This window comes from Lynx rufus, unplaced genomic scaffold (assembly GCF_022079265.1).
Source record: "Lynx rufus isolate CCGP_SWC_20201006 ecotype Redwood Valley unplaced genomic scaffold, mLynRuf1.p SCAF_24, whole genome shotgun sequence".
Classification (NCBI taxonomy): domain Eukaryota; kingdom Metazoa; phylum Chordata; class Mammalia; order Carnivora; family Felidae; genus Lynx; species Lynx rufus.
Genome location: NW_025814839.1, coordinates 3972202 through 3993484, shown reverse-complemented (window position 1 = coordinate 3993484; position 21283 = coordinate 3972202). Strand labels below are relative to the sequence as shown.

General features: G+C 42.2%; 1 protein-coding gene across 7 annotated transcripts in view; it reads left to right on the top strand.

The window, feature by feature from the left end:
• The first annotated feature begins 6570 nt into the window (after positions 1-6570).
• The window catches only part of ATXN2 (ataxin 2), a 121435-nt gene continuing 106722 nt past the window's right edge, over positions 6571-21283 (top strand). For 3 of the 7 annotated variants that reach the window (XM_047088115.1, XM_047088114.1, XM_047088113.1), the window contains exon 1: positions 6571-7400. In XM_047088115.1, the coding sequence (XP_046944071.1) occupies positions 6712-7400 (689 nt within the window). In that variant the 5' untranslated portion in view covers positions 6571-6711. The remainder of the gene's footprint in view (positions 7401-21283) is intronic. The other 4 variants (XM_047088120.1, XM_047088116.1, XM_047088117.1 and 1 more) reach the window with 4 other exon arrangements.

Sequence of the window (21283 nt, the reverse complement as noted above, 5' to 3'; positions counted from 1 at the left end):
TTTTTTTGTTTGTTTTACAATCTTCTGCTTTTGGCTTAACAAGTTCCCCCCACCCCCCCCGGCTTTACTGAAGAATAATTGGCAAATAAAAAGCAATATATTTAAAGTAGACAAGGTGATGGTTTGATCTATACAGACACTGTGAAATGGTTCCCATAATCCAGTGAATTAGTATCTGTCGCCTCCCATGGTTACCTGTTTTGTTTTTTTTCTTTTTTTAAACAACAGGTTTTAAAGATCCTTTTGGATCAGTGTGAAGCTCTGCCTCTTTCTCACTGAACAGCTGAGAATATTGCATCTTCCGCTGCGTTTAGGATACTCTGTGAGGCATCTGACTGCTCCCTGCTGATGGGGCTTCTGTTCTCTGTTCCAAACAGCACTGCGGGGGTCATCCTCACGCGTTCATCTCTCCACCTTTGTTGGGCCAGAGGAAAGGGGCAGTTTCAGTGTTAATGGGCTCTGCCAGCTGTAGATGGGGACTTTTAACATTCGTCCCTTCTCTCTCTAATCCAGCGACGGGCAGTCGGTAGTGCTGCCAGGTCACCAGAACCTTGCCTTTGATGAAACCAAGAAGAAAAGTTTGTTTTTCTCAGAGAGCCCTCTTAGGCGTTCACTATTTTATATAGGAGAGCGGTTTAGAGACCAGATGTTGCGGGCAGACTGCCACTGCCTGGGTTCCGATCCTAACTCTAACATTTAATGAATGTGGCCATAGGCAAAACGACTTAAACTTTTTGTGCCTCAGTCTCCCCATCTGTCACATGGCAATAATAATCCTATCTACTTCGCAGGGCTATGCAGGGTTTCTCTACCAACCTTGGCCCTACTGACATTTGGAGGGGGATAATTCTTTGTGGCGGAGGGGAGTTGTCCTATGCACTGCAGTGTGTTTAGCAGCATCCCTGGCCTCACTCACAGCACGCCAGTAACATTTACTCTTCAAAAGGTTTTTTAAATGTTGATTTATGGGAGAGAGAGAGAGACAGAGCATGAGTGAAGGAAGGGCAGAAAGAGAAGGAGACCCAGAATCCGAAGCAGGCTCCAGGCTCTGAGCTGTCAGCACAGAGCGTGACACGGGGCTCGAACTCACAAACCATGAGATCATGACCTGAGCTGAAGTCAGACACTTAACCGACTGAGCCACCCAGGCACCCTGCATTTACTCTTCAATTGTGACAACCAAGGATATCTCTAGACATTTCCAAATGTCCCCCGGGGAGGGGAGGAGGCAGTGCAAAATTCTCCCTTTCCATTAAGAATCAGTGGGTATTGTGAGGATTACAGGAGTTCTTACGTAGAAAGCACTTAGGGGGCACCTGGATGGCTCAGTCGGTTAAGCATTCAACTTTGGCTCAGGTCATGGTCTCTTGGTTCATGAGTTCGAGCCCCACATCGGGCTCTGTGCTAACAGCTTGGACCCTGGAGCCTTCTTCAGATTCTGTGTCTCCCTCTCTCTCTGCCCCTTCCCCGCTCACACTCTCTCTCTCTCTCAAAAATAAGTAAACATTAAAAAAATATTAAAAAAAAAAGCACTTAGAACAGAGCTGGCCCATAGTGAATGCTATATAAGGACCTGCAATTATTATCATCCTCATTCTCTAGTCCAGGCCTACCTTATGGAAAATAAATCGTTTTGGTAATATGGGGGCTTAGGCAAGACAGGGAGTATTGTTAAGCTGGTATCTGATTCCACTCTGGAATAAGAATCCAAGTCTTCATTTTAGGATGATAGGTCAGCAGTGCTAGCTAGTATTAATTATAGTCTGATCCCTCTGGGGGCTCTATTGTAGGGTTCCTAGTATCTTGTAGCAAACTTAACAAGCTCCCATGCTAATGCCCACTTCAGCTGTCAGTGTTGCTGCACACATCAATTTTAAATCCCCTCCTGCAATTCTCCAAATGGTGCATGCTTCAAATCTCTGGTTTCCATAAATCTGGCCGCTGGAACAACAGGCTGCCCACAAAATTCACCCAAAAAAGGGGGGGAATGAAAACAAAAAGAGAGAAATGAGGAAAAACAAAAGGCTGAGTTTCTTTAAATTTCTGGCTCTGCGCAGTGCAAGCAATTCCAATGAAGAGTAAAGAATTCTTTCTTCTGTGTCTATTTCAGCTGGCCTCCAGCTTTTGCTTCGTGAATAATGTCACCGCATCATTATTCTGTCCCACAAGGTAAAACAAAATGAGCAACTTAACAACCAGAAGTGTGCTTGTGTGAAGGAAAGACTCATTTAAAAGCTTTTCAGATAATGTTGCTGTGTTCCCTACTATTTTGGCATCCCCCACCTCTGTTTTTTCAAATCTATGGGAAAGTTGTTACTTTGCACACAAGGTGTATAAATAATGCCCTCCTGGAAGCACTCCACACCATACACTTTTTCTCTTTCTTTCTTTCTTTCTTTCTTTCTTTCTTTCTTTCTTTCTTTCTTTTTATTGCTTTTAGTCTTTTGGGATTCCTGGAGTGTCTACAAATAGATTAGCCTCTAAGAATTCTGAGTAACCATGGTTAGAAAAAAACACTGGTTTAATTAGCCATGGTCCTATTTTTGAAATTACATCTGCTCTCTCTCTTTTTTTAAAATGAGGATTGGTCTATGCAAAAACTTGAAGAGGATGGATTTTTGGGGGGTGCGTGTTAGTTTTGATTTGAATTAATTTTCATGCTTTTGAAAGTGAAATCAAGAGTATTGAGTGAATAATGTATCATCATACATTAAACATGATCCAATGAAGAGAGCTGAAAAGAAATGATTGCAGAAAAATGAATTACTGGAAATACTGGATCATCTGATGTGTGCTGCTGTTCTGAGAGATAGCAAATCGCTCTTTGCATTTCTGCTTTGCGTAGTTACATCAGTTTTTCCTCCCCAAATCCTCAGACTTGATTAATCAGTGAAGTGATGAAAATTAAAGGGCCCTGTGGCTCACTGAAGGGTCATTGAAAATCAAAAAGCAAGTATAGAATTCACAGGACTAGATTCCCAAGTTTGAAAGGCTCTCCCTATATGCCTCCTCACTTGATACTCTTTTCATTTCTGAAATAGTGGTTGGAATGGTAACAATTATTTTTGAAGTTTAAATTTTAGCAATATTTCTCAATCTCAGAACTCCTTTGGGACAATATTCTTCATTGTCTTTGATGACAACTCTCCAGTGACACTTGTTGGTTTGGTTTAAATGGCTGCCTGAAAGTCATTTGGGAAGCATTCAAAAATTTACATTCTATTGGATATAATATATCTGATTTCAGCATTTGTTTTTAAAGAATTATTTTTAACTTTAAAGATTTTATTTTTAAGTAATCTCTACACTCAACATGGGGCTCAAACTCACAACCCTGAGATCAAGAGTCGTATGCTCCACTAACTCAGCCAGCCAGGCACCCCTTTAAAGAATTCTGAACGCACATGGAAATCATAGGAAATGCACTTTTTTGGTCATCTGTATTGGTTGTCTTTTGCTGCATGACAAATTACGCCGGGACTTATTGACTGAAACAACAAAAGGGTTGGGAATCTGGTGTGGCTAAACTGAGCACCTCTAGCTCAGGGTCTCTAACAAAGCCTATTAAGATGCTTTGATCAGGGCTGTAGCCACATCAAGTCTGGATTGGGGGATGATCCACTTCCAAGCTCCCCACATGGCTGTTGGCAGCCATCAGGTCCTCACTGCTGTGCTCATACACAACAATTCCTTGCCATGTAGGCCTCTTCGTAGGGTAGTTCACAACATGGCAGCTAGCTTCCTTCAAACAAATGAGTGAGAGAAGACCATCCCAAACAAAAGCCACAGTCTTTTTATAACCTAATCTCGGAATTGGAAGCCCATACTTTCTTCAAACTTTTTGTTTGAAGGAAGCCAGTAGGTCCAGTGGAAATTCAAGTGGTAGAGCTTTCATGGGGTCTGAACCCCAGGAGAACAGGATTGCGTGGGGTCATCTTACAGGCTGCCTACCACACCATTTGTCTTCAGGTGCATTATCCTGACATTTACATTTGTTAAAAAAAAAAAACTGTTTTTTTTGTTTGTTTGTTTTTGAGAGAAAGAGAGGGGAAAGAGAGAAAGAGAGGGAGAGAGAAGAGGAGAAACAGAGGCAAAGGGGGGGGGGAGGAGAGAGAATCTTAAGAGGACTCCACACTGACCATGAGATCATGACCTGAACCGAAATCGAGTCAGACGCTTTACCAACTGAGCCACCCAGTGGCCGCCTGACATTTACATTGAAAGCTTAAGCCCCCTGAAGTGATGTCACAGTTGCTGTTAAATAGCCACATCTTTAGATGTCCAGAATTTAGGTGAAAGCTTTGCAATAAAACACATCCTTGGTTTTGGGTGGTGATCTTCCTTCAGCAAATAAAAAAGGGGTGTGTGTACAAAACAGACTCGATGGTAAAGGTTCTCTTGGTTTCCATTTTAATATAAAAGCAGAAGTGGGATTTTAATGATAAACCCTCAAACATTCCAGGTGTGGATGTAAAATGGCAGAGTCACTTTGGAAAAGAGTTTGATAGCATCCTTAAAAAGTTAAATATAGGGGTGCCTAACTGGCTCAGTTGGTAGAGCATGCAACTCTTGATCTCAGGATTGTGAGTTCGAGTCCCTTGTTGAGTGTAGAGATTACTTAAAAAAACAAAATCTTAAAAAAGACCAGAGTTAAATATAAATTTGCAATACCACCCAACATTCCATTTTTAGGCATCTGTTCAAGAGAGATGAAAACATGTATCCACATGAAGACATACTTTGCAAATGTTCATAGTGGTAGTATTCATAATAGCCCCCAACTTGAAACAACTAAAAGTCCATCAACTGGTGAGGAGATATGGGAAATGTGATACACCCATACAATGGGATACTACTCAGTGATAATAAGTAATTAAACATTGATACATGCTATGACATAGATAAACCTCCAAAACATTATGCTAAGTGAGAGACCACCTATTGTTATATTCCACTTATATGGATATGTCTAGAATAGATAAATCTGATGAAAGTAGATTAGTGGTTGTTGGTGCTGAGAATGGGAACCAGGAGTAAGTGCAAATGGGTGTAAGGATCCTTTTGGGGTGATGGAAATGTTCTGAAATTAATGGTGATGGTTGCATAACTCTGTGGATTTACTGAGAATCATTGGTTTGTAAACAAAATGGGTAAATTTTGTAATATGAAAATTATACCTCAATAAATTGTTAAATATATTTTCAACGATAGTGGGTGAAAACTTGGAGATTTCTTAAGCCTAAACCAAATCAAGTTCAGCTGTCAGCTTCAGGTTTTCTTATTCCACTCCCTTCAGTCTCCCACCTGTCTGCAGTTTGGTCCTAAGACTTAATTCTGGGATCTTGGTTCCAGACATGGTTAACTATCAAATCATTAAACCAGAGAAAGTTGATTGTATTTCTATTATGGTCCTTCTATTTCCTCCCCCCCCCCCCGTTTTTTTTTTTTTTTCATCTCAATTTCCTTTGGGTTAAATTTTAAAGGATTTTGCAACTGTTGGCTTAAAAGAATAGTTTTCTTTTTCCTGTCAACCTTCTTTTTACTTCAGATGGGAGATAAAGCTGATTTCCTACATTTCACATACTTGTAGAATATAATAATTTTTGCCTGGACTATCTAGGAGATTAATTTCCATTTGGTTACTGGAGACTTGTGGCTTAATCATTCTCCCAAGTTTTTCTATGTCTTTACCTTTATCTGACAATTCTGGTAAGTTGAGGGGGAATTTTGGTGTTTTCCCCCCTATCATTTCCTTAAGCAATTTTACTTAAAAGCCTAGATTCTTCACTCAAAAAAATTATCTGTTTGCTTCCAGTTTAATTGCAACACTTAAAAAGTGGGCTACTGTGCTGGCTAGCAATCTAAGTTAAAGTAAAACTTCTAAAGGGGTCAAGGTCTAAAGTTCGCACATTCTTGTGAGGTCTGCTCGGTTTCCACCACGGGAGACCCCATTATCCATAGCTCTACCAATCACGTACATTTCCTTTTGAGTCTCATGAATAAGGAAAAAAAGAAGTTCAAGTGAGGGAAAATGGGTTCAAATGAAGGTCAGATACCCAAAAGAGCTTTCTGGCTACTATGTTGCTGGGGTGGAAAAAGTAGGGTAAAGGTAACCAGATGTGGGTGGCCCAGGGAGGTTGCTCGACTCCAAACTTGCTAGTCTTGGCAGGGAAAAAAAAGGACTGCCTTTACACATCCAGTAACGCGGTGAGAACCCACTGTGTGCCAGGTGCTGGGGATACAAAGACAACTATGGGATGCTTGTGTTCTAGATGCTTCTTACGTAGCAAGACAGTCTCCGCCCTGAAAGGACTCGCAGTCCATGCTGGAGGTTGCATCAGGTGGGGGTAAACACGGACTCTCCCAGCAGTCTGAAAACACTGAAAGATTACTGGGGGGGCGGGGAAGAAACACTTCCCTCCCGTCCTCTAGACTAGGCCGGCCCCGAGGGCGAAGACAGACACGCCCTCCCGAAGGGCAGACCCGCCTCGAGGAGGGCGGATCTGGGCCGGGCCGGCCGCCGGGCCCTCACCCGACCCCCGCGAATGCGGCCCAGCGCGGCGCCCGCTCCTCACGTGTCCCTCCCGGCCCCGGGGTCGTCTCACGTTCTGCTTCCGTCCGACCCTTCCGACTTCCGGTAAAGAGTCCCCTTCCCGCACCACCGCGCCCACCCGGCGTCGCCACGCGGCGTCTCTGTGTGCCCGACCCCCGATGCGCTCGGCGGCCGCAGCTCCTCGGGGCCCCGCAGCGGCCATCGAGCCACGCCGCTTCGCCGCGGCCAGGTGGCCCGGGCGGCGCTCGCTCCCGCGGCCGGCGCGGCGGGGCGGGCGGGGCGGCGGCGGCGGCGCGGCTCCGGGCCCGTATCCCTCCGCCGCCCCTCCCCCGCCCGGCCCCGGCCCCCCTCCCTCCGGGCAGCGCTCGCCTCCCTCCGCCTCAGACTGTTTTGGTAGCAACGGCAACGGCGGCGGCGCGTCCCTGCCCGGCTCCCGGCGGCTCCTCGGTTTCAGCGGGCCTCCCCGCCCCTTCGTCGTTCTCCTTCTCCCTCTCGCCGGCCCGGGCGCCCCCCCGGCCGCGCCATCCCGCGCCTCCCCGCTCGGCGCCCGCGCGTCCCCGCCGCGCTCCGGCGTCTCTTCGGCGCGCCCGGCTCCCGGCTGTCCCCGCCCGGCGTGCGGGCCGGTGTATGGGCCTCTCACCATGTCGCTGAAGCCCCAGCAGCAGCAGCAGCAGCAGCAGCAGCCGCCCGCGGCTGCCAATGCCCGTAAGCCCGGCGGCAGCGGCGGCCTTCTCACGTCGCCCGCCACCGCGCCGTCGCCGTCCTCAATCTCGTCGTCTTCGGCAGTGGCTTCCTCCTCCTCGGTGGCGGCGGCGAGCGCAGGCGGCGGGCGGCCCGGCCTGGGCAGGTGGGTGTCGCGCCCCAGCCCCCTCTGCTCCGGGCCTGGACGAGCCTGGGCCTCGCGTCCCCTCCCCCGCGGCCCACACCGTCGTCCCCGCCCCGTGACCGGCCTGGCTTGGTGGGGTGGGCTGGGGGCCCGCAGTGGGGGTGGGGCTCCCACTCCCCTCTGGAGCCCGGGGGTTTGGGTGGGGGCCGCTGCGGGATCCCTCCGTGAATGTCAGGTCGTGTCCAGTCTCCAGCAACATCCACATCCCCTCCCCCAAACGGTCAAGATGGAAGGACTGGGCAGCCTCCCCCTCTCCATTTAAGTGTTTGGGAGGGATTCACAGGTCTCAGCATTTGTCAGTCTCTGTTCCTCCTTTAACCCCAACATGGAGGGGATGCTTGGGAAGCGCCCCCACCCCGCAGTTTAAATATTAACGTGGAATGGTCTTTAGGTTTTGGTTCAGTCTCTCGAAACTTGCCAACTCCCCCATTGGGGAATAACGAGGGAGGGGGGAAAGTTAGGGCAGCGTCCCCCCTGTCCGTTAAAGGGGTAGCCACGGGGCTCATCTGGAATCAGTAGGGTCTGTGAAGCGCCCCCAAGCACCCCCACTCTCTGTCCTGGGAAAGGTCGAAGAACCGGATTGAGGCGGGTAGTGGCCCCCCGCACCCCTCCGCATTTAAATCTAACACGGCGGCGGGGGCTCCCGGACGCCTCTGGAATCGTCGGGCTCCGTGCAGTCTCCCGCAGCGTTCCGCCCTCCCCCACCTGAGGAAGGGGTGGGGGAGTGCCTGGCCCCCTCCCGGCCTCCCTCCTTCCCCCGCAAGGCCTCTCCGCCGCGGGTGGTGGCCGATCCGCATTGCTGTTTCGAGGCCGCCGAGGAGAAGGCGCCTTTGAATAGTGGTGGGCGAGGGCCGGACCCAGGCGTGCGTCAGAAGTCCAGGCCAGATTGGGGACATAAGGGGATGGTGGTGGGTGGCAGGGAGCGGGCACGGTGCATTTTCCCCAACCCTCACCCCAATTTTTGAAATTTCGAGCGGAGAGGGATTGCAGCTGGGGACGTGGTGGCGTTCCTAAAGGCAGAAATGCAGGTGTTTACTTGCGTCGTCTCCCCCTTTCCCCCACCATGCACCTAGGTTTGTGGTAGGGACTAGGATCTCTGTGTTGTCTCAGTTAACCGGGTCTGACTCCGGAGGGTGTGTTTGTGCGGGAAGGCCTGTTGGGGGTGTGTGTGTGTGGGGGGGGGGGTGGTGGTGGTGGTTGTCAGTTCGTGTTTCACGAACTAAGAAAAAATGCTTAGTGTTCAAACGGGGCAGCAAATGTCAATAGACTCCATTCCATTGTGGCCAGTGTCCTTAACTTGGGGAGTGCCGCCAGAGCTCACCAAGGGCACGCAAGACCATTTCCCTTGTGCCCCGAGCCCATCCGTGTTGCCGGCACTACCGTGCCTTCGTTAGGCCTAGGCGGGGTTGGCAGATTCGACGACGAGGGTCCTCCCTAGACAGACATCCTGGGCTTTAGAAGGTGGGGTGAGAGGATTTTTTTTTTTTTTTTTTAATTCCATGCACTGAGTTCTCTTTTTGAAAACAGGTTTTCAGCAATCTATTTCCAAAGAATTCTCATTTATGATAGGAGAAGTTATCCGTCAAGATGAATCCGAGCTGATTTTTAAGGAATTGTGCTTCCTTCTAGGGAGGGGGAAGGGCCAACATTGGTTTTCTTACTTCTACCCTACCCACACACCCAGAGTCGCCCCTTCTCTGAACCACCCACAAACGTTAACCTAGTCCAACTAGTTCAGATGAAGTGCTTATTTTCCCAGCTCTTTCACTTAGGATTCTGTAATTCCGTTTCCCTTTTTCACTGGCATCCATAGTGAAAAATGGAAAAATTTTGTACATAATTTTTATTGAAAAGGATATCTTTTTTTTCCTTCTTAGGTCTCAGAAATTTGGCAGATATATTCAGCTTGTTCAAATAATTGAAAAATAATACTTACGCTTTTAAGTTGCATCAGCTCTCCTTAGGCTTAAAAATTTAATAATAAAGAATTTGTTCCGGAGTGGCTTAAGTGATCAAAAAAATATGGAATGTTTTAGTACCAAAGATCTTTTTCTGTTTCGTGAGGCTTCACGAATATCCAAGGTTAATTTAAATTCTTCCTTGCTTTAAGTTCTTTTATTTGAGACATAGATTCTGGCCCTTAACTCATTTTGATAGGTAAGAGATGTTTTTATTCTTATACAGGATTTTAAAGGTACTTGTAGAATTCCTTTTGATTTTGAACTATTGTTCCTGGGTTCTTTGTAAATTAATTACAATTTCTAGAGTCTCCTCACATTACGTTTGTGTGTATCAGCAGTTAAAATACGTATCTGGGGCCAAAGGTGAGGAAAGAAAATGCAGCTTTGGGTTTGACATGTTGAAAAGTAGTAAAATATTCTTGAATGTCTAGAAATTCACATGTCGTCTTTAAATAACATTTCATCATATTTGACTTTTTTTTTTTTAACTTGAATAGTGGATTTTCATGGCTTTCAAAAATTCATTCTGTCTTAAATTGTCATGTATGTTTTAGAAGGTGGTTTTATATTAGAACAACATACCCATAATATTAAAGTCTGCATTAATCTAATTCTTATTTTTGCCTTTTACATTTTCATGTTTATGTGGCTTTAGCGATTATGTATGTTATTTGTGTTGTTTTTTTCTCCTTAGCATTGTGTTACAAACTTTTTTTAGGTTTTTGGTTAACCATTCTCCTATTGTTGGAATTTGGGTTTCCACCTTTACTATGCTAGATAGTGGTGCAGTAAACATCTTTATACTAATAGCTTTTGGCTTCAGTCTAATTATTGCCTTAGAGAAAGTTCCCAGGAGTGGTTTTTACTAGGTCAAAGGGCTTCAAGATTTTTATGGCTCTTGCTAGCTGTGCCATATTACTCTTCAGAGGACTTGTATTAGTTTCCATTGCCAAGAAGGTGGCTCTTCTATAGAATGGTTTCTTTGTCAAACACTGTGGGGGATTTTCAAGGGAAAAGTTGCACTTACTGTCAAGTGAATACGTTATTAAGTGCTTGTGTTAGCTACCTGATTATTTATACTTGAGTTTGAATTTGGTTTCTCTGAGGACTTAATGAAATAATATATGGGAAGATGCTTTGAAAACAGTAACTGTTAACACTAATGAGGATACATGGTTTATCTATTGTGCTCATACTTCCAAAGACTCAGTTACTAAGTAGAGGAATGAAAGTTCTGAGAAACTTGTTCTGAAGCTTTTGTTGTTGTTAATCTCCCTTATTCATCTAAAAGTATTTTTTATTAGTTGTTAGCCAATGACCAAGCTATCTTTGTTAACTTTTATATAATTTCATGGCACTATTGGGAATTATCACTGGCTAACCCATATCTCTTCTACTCCCACATTTTCTTCCCTATTTAAAAAAATAGTGGGTTTACAATTCTGTTACCCCATTCCCAATCCTAAATAATATAACATTACAGTTTCTTTGGATACAGGATTAAATGTGAATAAAAACTTATTTTAGTAATTTTCAGCTTAGTACTTTCATTGCTTCTTTCTCTGAAGGCATTGCAACTTGGAAATTATGCTGCAATATAGTGTAATTTTTCATCATGTTCCACTTAAATATTTGCAAGATACTCATCTTTTAAAATATTTCTTAGAAGAGCCTAGAAACTTTGACATCATTGAACACATAAAATTATTGAAAATCTACGTACAGGCAGTTATAAGTGCTTGGGATATGCCAGTGAATAAAACAAAGATAGCTGCTTTTCTGGTGTTTACAATTTAACGTAATGAACCAGACAATAAACAAGAGACATTAAATTAGCACACTAGATCTGATATTAGGTAGGAGCTATGGGGGATTAGAGGAGAGCAGATTAAGGGTATAATATGGGAATGTGGGGAAAGGAAGTGGGATGCAGTTTTAAATGGGTTGGCAAGGCTTCTTTGAGCAGGTAACATTTGAACAAAGTTTTGAAGGTGAGGTAGTTAGCCATTTGCTTTTGATCTAGATTAATTAGTCATATGGCCCCATTTGTAATTTATAAGGTTTAAACTGCATCATCCTTTATTAATTCATTCTTTTACGTGTGTATTGATAATAACGAAATTTGTAGTTGGACCAAAAAAAATTAATTGGCATTTAGGTCATCAGAGGTGAGCTATAGAAGGCTATTTATTGAAAGGTGTACATTTTTGGTTTTCTACTGGGCTTATTTATTTTATTTTTAAAAAAAAATTTTTTTTTCAACGTTTATTTATTTTTGGGACAGAGAGAGACAGAGCATGAACAGGGGAGGGGCAGAGAGAGAGGGAGACACAGAATCGGAAACAGGCTCCAGGCTCCGAGCCATCCGCCCAGAGCCTGACGCGGGGCTCGAACTCACGGACCGCGAGATCGTGACCTGGCTGAAGTCGGACGCTTAACCGACTGCGCCACCCAGGCGCCCCAGGGCTTATTTATTTTAACCTAATTGGCTTAATTTTCATTCTCAGTACCTAGAGAAAAAATACACTTTTTAAGTTGGGCAAACACCTACATCAAATTGTCTATCTTTGTCAAAAAAATAATCCTGTAGTTACTTAAAGATACTGCATTTGAAAAGTCAAAACCTTCATGGTGTATTTTCCATGTCTAATTAGACCGTTATAATTTTACACAGGGGATGTTAACTCATATCATAACTATTCAATAGCCATATGTTTTGACTTAAAGGAGGAACTGATTTTTAAAAAAAAATTGTTTTTGGTCCTATAGCTGTGTTAGAATTTACTTTTACCATGGCAAAGTGTGTTTTTATTTTGTAATTCTTATTTTTTCCGGTTATTTCTTATTTCATTGAACTGTTTCACCGTTGAGAGATGTAAGGCTAATAGGGCACTGCAGTGCCTGGGTGGCTTAGTCGGTTAAGCATGTGAACTCTTGGTTTCAGCTCAGGTCAGGCATGATCCTCTGCATTGGGCTGAGGTGGGCTGAGCTGCCAGAGCAGAGCCTGCTTGGGGTTCTCTGCCCCTTCCCCTGCTCCTTCTCAAAAGAATACTTAACTAGGACTTAAGAATGTAGAATCAAGGAGGTTAAGGCATTCATAGATGTCAGAGAGAAAACCGGTCCTTGGTTCTTACTACAAACGTTTCCAATTGACTAAAGGCTGTGCAACACTCCATTAGAACAGAGAAATGGCTGTGGGGGAAGCCACGTCTGCAGGAGAGGGATAACTGGGCTGGAGGCCACAGCTCAGGTCCAGGACGGCAGGTTAGTGCATTCACCAGAAAGCACTTGCTTTCCAGTCTCTGGGATGCTGAGGATTTCCTTAGACAAGAGCAAAGTGTTTTTGTTTTTGTTTTTTTAATTAAAAAAATTTTTTTAAATGTTTATTTATTTTTGAGAGAGACAGAGGGTGAGCAGGGGAGGGGCAGGCAGAGGAAGACACAGAATCAGAAGCAAGTTTCAGGCTCCAAGCTGTCAGCTCAAGAGCCTGATGCAGGGCTTGAACTCACAAACGGTGAGATCATGCCTGAGCCAAAGTCTGATGCTTTAACTGACTGAGCCACCCAGGTGCCCCGAGCAAAGTGTGTTTTTATACCTTGAAAAAGGTGTTAAGTTTTTAGAAGATTTTTTTCCCTGGAATTAAAATTTTCTATTTTGGGTAGTGATAGTATTTTGGTATCCTATAAAGAGTTGAGCCTGAACAAAACCCTGATTTTGTAGCTATTTCAAATGAACGTGACAACTTTGGTGGACATGTAAATAGAGCTTATTAACAGGCCTGTCTGCTACTGTATCTTTTTAAGTGAATGTACTTGTTTCTGTTTGTTTGGTTTTTGGTTTGTTGTGAAGCATATCTGGGTCATCTATGACTGTTACCCTACCAATGTTTTAGGTCAATACAGTGGTCTTTTTTAGCAAGAGTGTTACTAAAATAAAAAAAGTAGAAAGCTCTTTCCTCTTGAGGTCTTTTTGCTTCCTTAGATGTTAGTCTTAAAAAATAGGGATGTTTTTGTCAGAAAATTTACTCATCAGTGAATGTGAAGCTGGTATCAAGCCTTTGAAAGGTTGTAGCATCTTAATCTAGAATTTTAACGTTCAAAATTTTAATTTTGAACTCCTAACGTTTCCTTGCATTGCTTATGCTTGGGAGAAGTGCGAGCTGTATCTTAATGTGTTTTCTGATATCCTTAAAGTATATTTTTCTACTCAAAAAGAATGTCTTATGCTTTTGAATGTTCTTCGTACAATAGTAGTATTTTCCATTGAGGTGCTTGCCAAACAAAGCAGATTTGCAGTTTTGTGTCATGAACCGCTTCCCTGTTATTTAAAACGCCAATTAATTCAAGAGATTTTTATATCTCTTATATATATTTAATATATGTATAAAATTTCATACTTTGTGATAGGAAGATTTGTAGAGAATGTGGTCGCTGATCTGCAGGGGATCTTAAGCTGCCTGAGTATAACGGAGATAAGAGATGTATTTGAACCAGTGTCCAGAACAGGTTTCTTCTTTTTCTTTTTTTACCTTTTTAAAAAAATTGGAGCATAGTTGACAAAAAATGTCACATTAGTTTGAGGTGTACAACTTAGTGATTTGATATGTTTATGCATTATGCTATGTTCACCACAAGTATAGCTACCATCTGTCCCATTGCATCACTATTAAAATATCATCGACTGTTTTCCTTATGCTCTTTTTATTCCTGTGACTGACTTCATTTCCCCCCCTTCCCCCCAGAACTGTCAGTTTATTCTCTATATTTATAGTTCTGATTCTGCTTTTTGTTTATTCATTTTTTTCAAGATTCCATTTAAGAGTGGAATCATATGGTCTTTGTCTTTCTCTCTCTGACTTATTTCACTTAGCATAATACCCTGTAGATCCATCCATGTTGACTCAACAGAATAGATTTAGTCTTTTTGTTTGTTTGTTTGTTTAATTTTGTGAGAGAGAGAGAGAAGGGAAGGAGAGAGAATCCCAAGCAGGCTCTGTGCTGTTAGTACAGAGCCTGATGCAGGGCTCAATCCTGCGAACCATGAGATCATGACCTGAGCTGAAGTCAAGACTTGGACACTTAACTGTTCCACCTAGGCACCCCAGAACAGATTTATTCATGAAATTAGTAAGAGAAACAGTCTTGTTACAGGTACTGCCTCATTTATATCTGAAAGTTCTGCCTCTTATAATTTGAAAAATAGTAAGTTGTAAATACTCATTGTAGAAAAGATTGCTGAGAATCAAAAAGAAAGCCCAAACTTCTTTAAAATCATCCACAATCTTTCTTTGAGTAGCTACTGTTGGAAGTTTGGAGTTCATCTTTTCAGACTTTTTATAAACATATATATGATAAACAAGATGGAATCAAATGGTACATACTGTTTTGGATTCAACAGTATATATTGTCTTTTAAAATATTTCCCTCACGCCTGGGTGGCTCAGTTGGTAAAGTATCTGACTCTTGATTTGGCTCAGGTCATGACCTAAAGGTTTCCAGCCCCAAGGCAGGGCTCCCTGCAGAGCCTGCTTGGGATTCTCTCTGCCCCTCCCCAGCTCACACTCTCTCTGTATCTCAAAATAAATAAATAAGCTTAAAAGAATGTTTCTCTCCTAAAACTCTAGAATTTTAGAGGAGGATGAAGAAATAACAGAAAATCTTATTTTAAAGTAGAAGGGAAAAAACCCTAAGCTTCGAAAAGTTAGGGGACTTGCCCAAAGCAACTTATTTGTAGAATTTTATTATATGCCTCTCTTTAAATAAACACAGACCTAGACGTAAACAAGATCATGCTGTGCATTTTACAGAATGCGACAACCACAGGCAGTCCTTGACCTTCAAGATATCTTTTTGTAACCTTGAGGTTTGGCTCGGTAAAATAGAAGGTCTGGTTCTTTATCTTTTTAAAAAATACGTGTAATTTTGTGCATATGTGGTATGAAATCAACTTAAATGTTAAGTCCTTGGTTGTATTATTTTTAATGGCTTGGTATTATGAGTCTGGGGTTGCTTATGAAAATTTGTCAAAACTATTAACCTCAGGTTTTATTTGCTGAAAATTAGTTTCAGTTGAGATCATGTGAAAATCTGAAATTCCTTAAAAAAATTTTGTTTTTGTGTAATGTTTATTCATTTTTGAGAGACAGATCATGAGTGGGGTAGGGGCAGAGAAAGAGGGAGACACAGAACTCAAAGCAGGCTCCACGCTATCAGCACAGAGCCTGACGTGGGGCTTGCATGAACTCTCGGGCTTGAACTCATGAACCGTGAGAACTGTGAAAACCTGAACTGAAGTTGGACGCTGGACCAACTGAGCCACCCAGGCACCCCTGAAATTGCTTTTAATTTATTTTTACGTTTTTAGACTTTTTTTTAATATTTACTTATTTTTGAGAGAGAGAGAACGCTGATCAGGAAGAGAGAGAGGGAGACACAGAATCTGAAGCAGGCTCCAGGCTTCGAGCTGTCAGCACAGCCTGACTTGTGGTTCAAACTCACAAACCCTGAGATCATGACCTGAGCCGAAGTCAGACACTTAACTGACTGAGCCACTCAGGTGCCCCTTATTTATTTTTATATTTTTAAGGTTTTGTTTTTAAGTAATCTCTACACCCATCTTGGGGCTCAAACCCACAGCCCTGAGATTAAAGAGTCGCATGTTCCACGGACTGAGCTAGCCAGACGCCCCTGGTATCCCTTTTAGTTTAAAAATATTCTAATGTGAATTGCTTATAGTATTAGCCTTGAAGTGGCTGTAAAATAACAATTTCATACCATGTTTAATAGCTAACTGCATTTTGGGAACTGGATAAAATGGAATTCTATGATGGTGTCTTTGTAAATCCCATCAGTTTGTGGTATGAAACTTGTCGGTGATGTAATAATGAATGTGACTTACTTTTATTAAGTATATAGAAACTTCAGAATGTTGTATTCTTTTAAGAATATTACCATGAGATGCTTTATCGAACAGTTTTGTCAGTGGTCAAATACTTTTGATTGCCTCTATGTTCTTAATGCGTTTTATGAATCAAACAATATTTTTAGCAGTTATCTTTGTAAATAGTCAAAATTAATCTTGATTATAGTTTTAGTTAAAGAAAAAGCTAGTTTTGTACTAAATTGTGCATTTTTCTTTTGGGTCTCAAAAACTTTTTTTGTGGAGATTGTGTAGTTATTTTCATTACTGAAATACACTTGATAATTAAGTAAAGACAAGACTTACAGTTTTTACATTGAAGCTTGTGGAGATTATAGAAAGGGCCGAGTTCTTCATGGCCTCTTTCAGAGTTTATTTGCTTTTACTTTACATGATTTACACATTGCCAGGAATAGAAAGGCAAAACTTTTAGAGGCAAACACAATGACAGCAGTGAGAAATAAAAATAGCATGACAGAAAGTTAAGAGATGAGAGAATTACAAAAAACAGACATGAGAACTAAAGAATATTTCATTTGGCTTTTAGTTACAATTCTATGCCTTAGTAGACCGAATCATTACTATTTCATAGCACAGTGTTGTTAGTTGATGTGCTCATAATAGTGACCTAAGACAAAGTTAAATTGCTTTTTATATTTTTCGAACTGTAGGTCATGACCCCTTAATAAAGTGTAAAATCACTCTAGTGGGTCATGACAAGCATTTTTAGAAAAATGAAAAAGAGTAGAAGATACTAGAATGCATTGCATCGTTAACTTCTGTTTGAGTTAACGTATATATACTGTATTACAATGTACAATGTAATACTTTTTTGATGTCACTGATTAGAGACATTGAGATACAGTAAAAGGATTGAGGAAGGGTTTTGTAGTTATATCTAAGCTGGGGTTGCCAGAATTAGCAAATAAAAATATAGGATGCTCAGCTGAACTTGTATCAACAGTGACTAATACTAAAGTGTAGTGTGTCCCACATTGCATGGGACAAAATTATTCATTTATCTGAAATTCAGATTTAATGGGGCATCCTTTATTTAATCTGGTAACTTCAGTCTAGGGTAGAATCAGGGCTTACCCCTTGGTAACTAAAATTTAAGCTCTGTGTGGGCAGAAACTTGATTTTGTTTGCTACTGTGTACCAATCTTCTGGAGCAGTGCTTGGCTGTAGGTGAGGTGTTTGAATGATTGGGGCAAGTCACTCACTCTTGTGCTCTGTTTCTTTATTAAAAGGGGAAAAGAGTACCTTAAAAAGTGAGATTACTAAATTTCTGTTACATTCCATTCTTGGTACATAGTAAACTCTTAGTATGTTTGTTTGTTTGTTTTGAGAGAGGTGGGTGGGGGACAGGGGCAGAGAGGGAGAGAGAATCCCAAGCAGGCTCTGCACTGAATGCAAAGCCTGATTCAGGGCTTGAACTCAAGAACCGTGAGATCATGACCTGAACCAGAGTTGGATGCTCAACCAGCTGAGCCTCCCAGACACCATCCCCCCCCCTTTTTTTTAGAAAGATTGTAGGGGGAGGGAAGGACAGAGGGCACAGGGAGAGAGAATCTTAAGCAGGCTCCTTGCCTGGTGCAGAGCCCCACATGGGGCTTGATCTTACGACCCTGGAATAATCATGACCTGAGCAGAAATCAAGAGTCAAACACTCAACTGACTGAGCCACCCAGGTGCTCAGGTCTCAGTTGTTTAGAATCATACAGATTTGGAGTTGGAAGTGGCCCTGGTGGATTTTTAGTTCTCATTCTTCTTTACACGTGAGGAAACAGGCCACAGAGCTTATTTGCTAGAGTTCTCCCATCATTGGCTGCATGGCTGGCTTTAGAATCTTGTTCCCTTTTCTTTCTAATATAATCTATTTCTTTTTTTTTTTAATTTCTTTTTAAGTTTTTATTTAAATTGCAGTTAGTTAACATGCAGTGTTAGTTTCAGGTGTACAAATAGTGGTACTAATAAGATTTCTTAAGACTTGTTTTCAAAATTTGGTATTTATTCAGTAATGTAAGAAAAGATCCATCTATCCAGAAAAAAATCATTGTCTAAGTTTTTCAGTTAGCAAAGCTTTTACTCTACTTTTGTTCTTTTTTGTTTTGTTTCATATGTTTCAAGTGAAAGTGTCTCTTCAGTCCTTTTATTATTTTTTTTCTTCAGTCCTTTTTTTTTAGTTTATTTATTTTGAGAAAGAGTCTCAGAGAGAATGAGTGAGGGAGGGGCAGAGAGAGGGAGAGACCGAATTGCAAGCTGGCTCTACATCACCAGTGCATAGCCATGTGGGGCTCAAACCCACAAACCATGAGTTCATGACCTGAGCCGAGATCAAGAGTCAGACTTTTAACCACTGAGCCACCCAGGTGCCCCTCTTCAGTCCTTTTATTCATTTATTTATTTACTTATTTTATTATTTTAAAGAAAATTTTAATGTTTATTTTTGAGAGAGAGAGAGACAGAGAGTTCAAGTAGGGGAGGGCAGAGAGAGATGGAGACACAGAATCTGAAGCAGGCTCCGGGCTCTGAGCTGTGCTGACAGCTCAGAGCCCGACGCAGGGCTCGAACTCACAAACTATGAGATTATGACTTGAGCCGAAGTCGGGTGCTTATGCGACTGAACCACCCAGGCACCCCTCTTCAGTCCTTTTTTTTTTTTAATAATTTAACTTTTTTTTTTTATTTTTTAAAATTTACATCCATATTAGTATATAGTGAAGCAATGATTTCAGGAGTAGATTCCTTAAGGCTCCTTACCCATTTAGCCCATCCCCCCTCCCACAACCCCTCCAGCAACCCTCAGTTTGTTCTCCATATTTATGAATCTCTTTTGTCCCCCTCCCTGTTTTTGTATTATTTTTGTTTCCCTCTTGAGTCCTTTTAAATGAAGTTCCTCTGTAGTGTTTCTACCAGTCATTCTTTTCCTTTCTTCTGTGACTATCCTGTTCCGATCCTTATCCTACATGGCAAGTAGGTTTCACTTTGTATGCCAATTCTGATTGATTAGAGTGTTATGTAGAGCATTCTGAGATTTCATTTACTCTTGGGGAAGAAATGTGGATAGAGAAGGAGGTGAGGTGAGTCTTTATATCATGGGCGCCAGAGGGTATCTACTCACTGTAGCTTAGCAAGCATCCCATTTGGTCTCTCTATGTCCAGACACTTCATCCATACTCCACGGCCCTAAGACTCTTCCCCAAACATTTTCATTATGTTCCATTTCTACTGAGAAACTTTTAGCGGCTCTCATTATTAGCTGAATCAAATCCAGACTATTTGGCCTGATAGCCAGGTCCCTTTACAGATTGTGTACACTGTATTTATTCTCCAGGTAAAGCAGATTATGCCAGTGTAGTCCTCTTCATCCTCTTAAACATAGTCTTTAATGGCTCAGCCCAGATCTTCTCTTGTAGTGTCTCACTGTATGTACCTTGGGAAAATGTGGTTCCTCCTGTGCTGATGTAGCTTTTTTGGCAGGTGTCATTCCTGTGGTATTGAACACACAGGGCCTTGTATTTAAGTGTAGCAACTCCTCCCCTCACAAACTTTCTCCTTAGAATGGACTCAGATAGGAGCAAAGCTACTTCCTAGAACAAAAGTGAGGTGTTTTGGTTTTTTTTTCCTGGTTGTTTATGTTCATTTCATAGTCCACCATCCCTGTTATTTGTAAATTTTCTGTGTTTACTGTGTTTAAACTTAGTTTATTATTCCTAAAGCTGTCATTTTCATTCAACAAGTGCAGCAGCAGTGAGTATTGACAGTGCCGGTCGGAAGAACACATTTAACTATGGTGGAAATGAGAGATTGGGGCACTGGCTGCCCTAGTCAGAAGAGCATGTGACTCTTGACTTCAGGGTGGTGAGTTCAAGCCCCACGATTGGGTGAGAGATTTCTTAAAATTGAAAAAGATGAGAGATGAAAAAAATAGAGTATTAGGAAAATGATGGGTTGGGACAGGATGGGTTATTCTGAAGGAGAGAGAACAAAAAGTACCATGTCTAGTCAGTAATAATCCACCAAAGATAAAGAGAATTAATAGATGAAATGGAAAAACCTGGAAGTTCGCAGCTAATGGTGCTAATTTGGGAGAAGGCTAACATAGTGACGGTGCTACTGCTGGAACCCCAGTCAAGACTTGCAGATAGTGCCCCCAACACACAGTCCTTGCATGTAGGGTCTGGGCTGCCTCCCATGGTATCGGAGAAGTCTCTTCAGAGAAAGTTATCTTTTGGGAAATGATGCCTAGTGGAATGTTCATATGTGGTCCTCCTGTCCAGACACATGGATAATACACAAGAAACTTAAAAAAATGTGTTGTTCAGTGCACTGTGATTTAGTTCAGATTGCTAGACAGGATTTAGTTAATCCTTATTGTGGTAGATTTAGTTAATCCTTGTTGTGGTAGATTATATTTTTAATTAGATATATTAAAATATGATTTACATAAAGTTCCCCCTTTTTAGCGTATAGCTCTTGAGTTTTGACAAACTTAAAGTCTTGGAGCCACCACCATAATTATACTATCACTCCATAAAGTTTCCTTGTGCCTTTTATCAGTCATTCCCCTTCCTCTAACCCTGGCAATTACTGATCTTTTTCCTGTCACCATAGTTTTATCTTTTCTAGAATGTCATACAGATGGATCCATACAGAATACAAGCGTTTTGTGATTGGCTTCTCTCACATACCATAATGCTTTGAGATTCTTTTGTGTTACTGCGTGTAATAGTACTTTCTTCCCCATAGTGTGTGTGTGTGTGTGTGTGTGTTTTATTTTATATTTGAGAGAGAGCACGAACAGGGGAGGGGCAGAGAGGGAGATACAGAATCCTAAGCAGGCTCCAGACTTGGAGTGGTCAGCACAGAGCCCGACGCAGGTCTCCAACTCTCAAACTGCGAGATCATGACCTGAGCAGAAGTCAGATGCTCCACCCACTGAGCCACCCAGGCGCCCCTCTT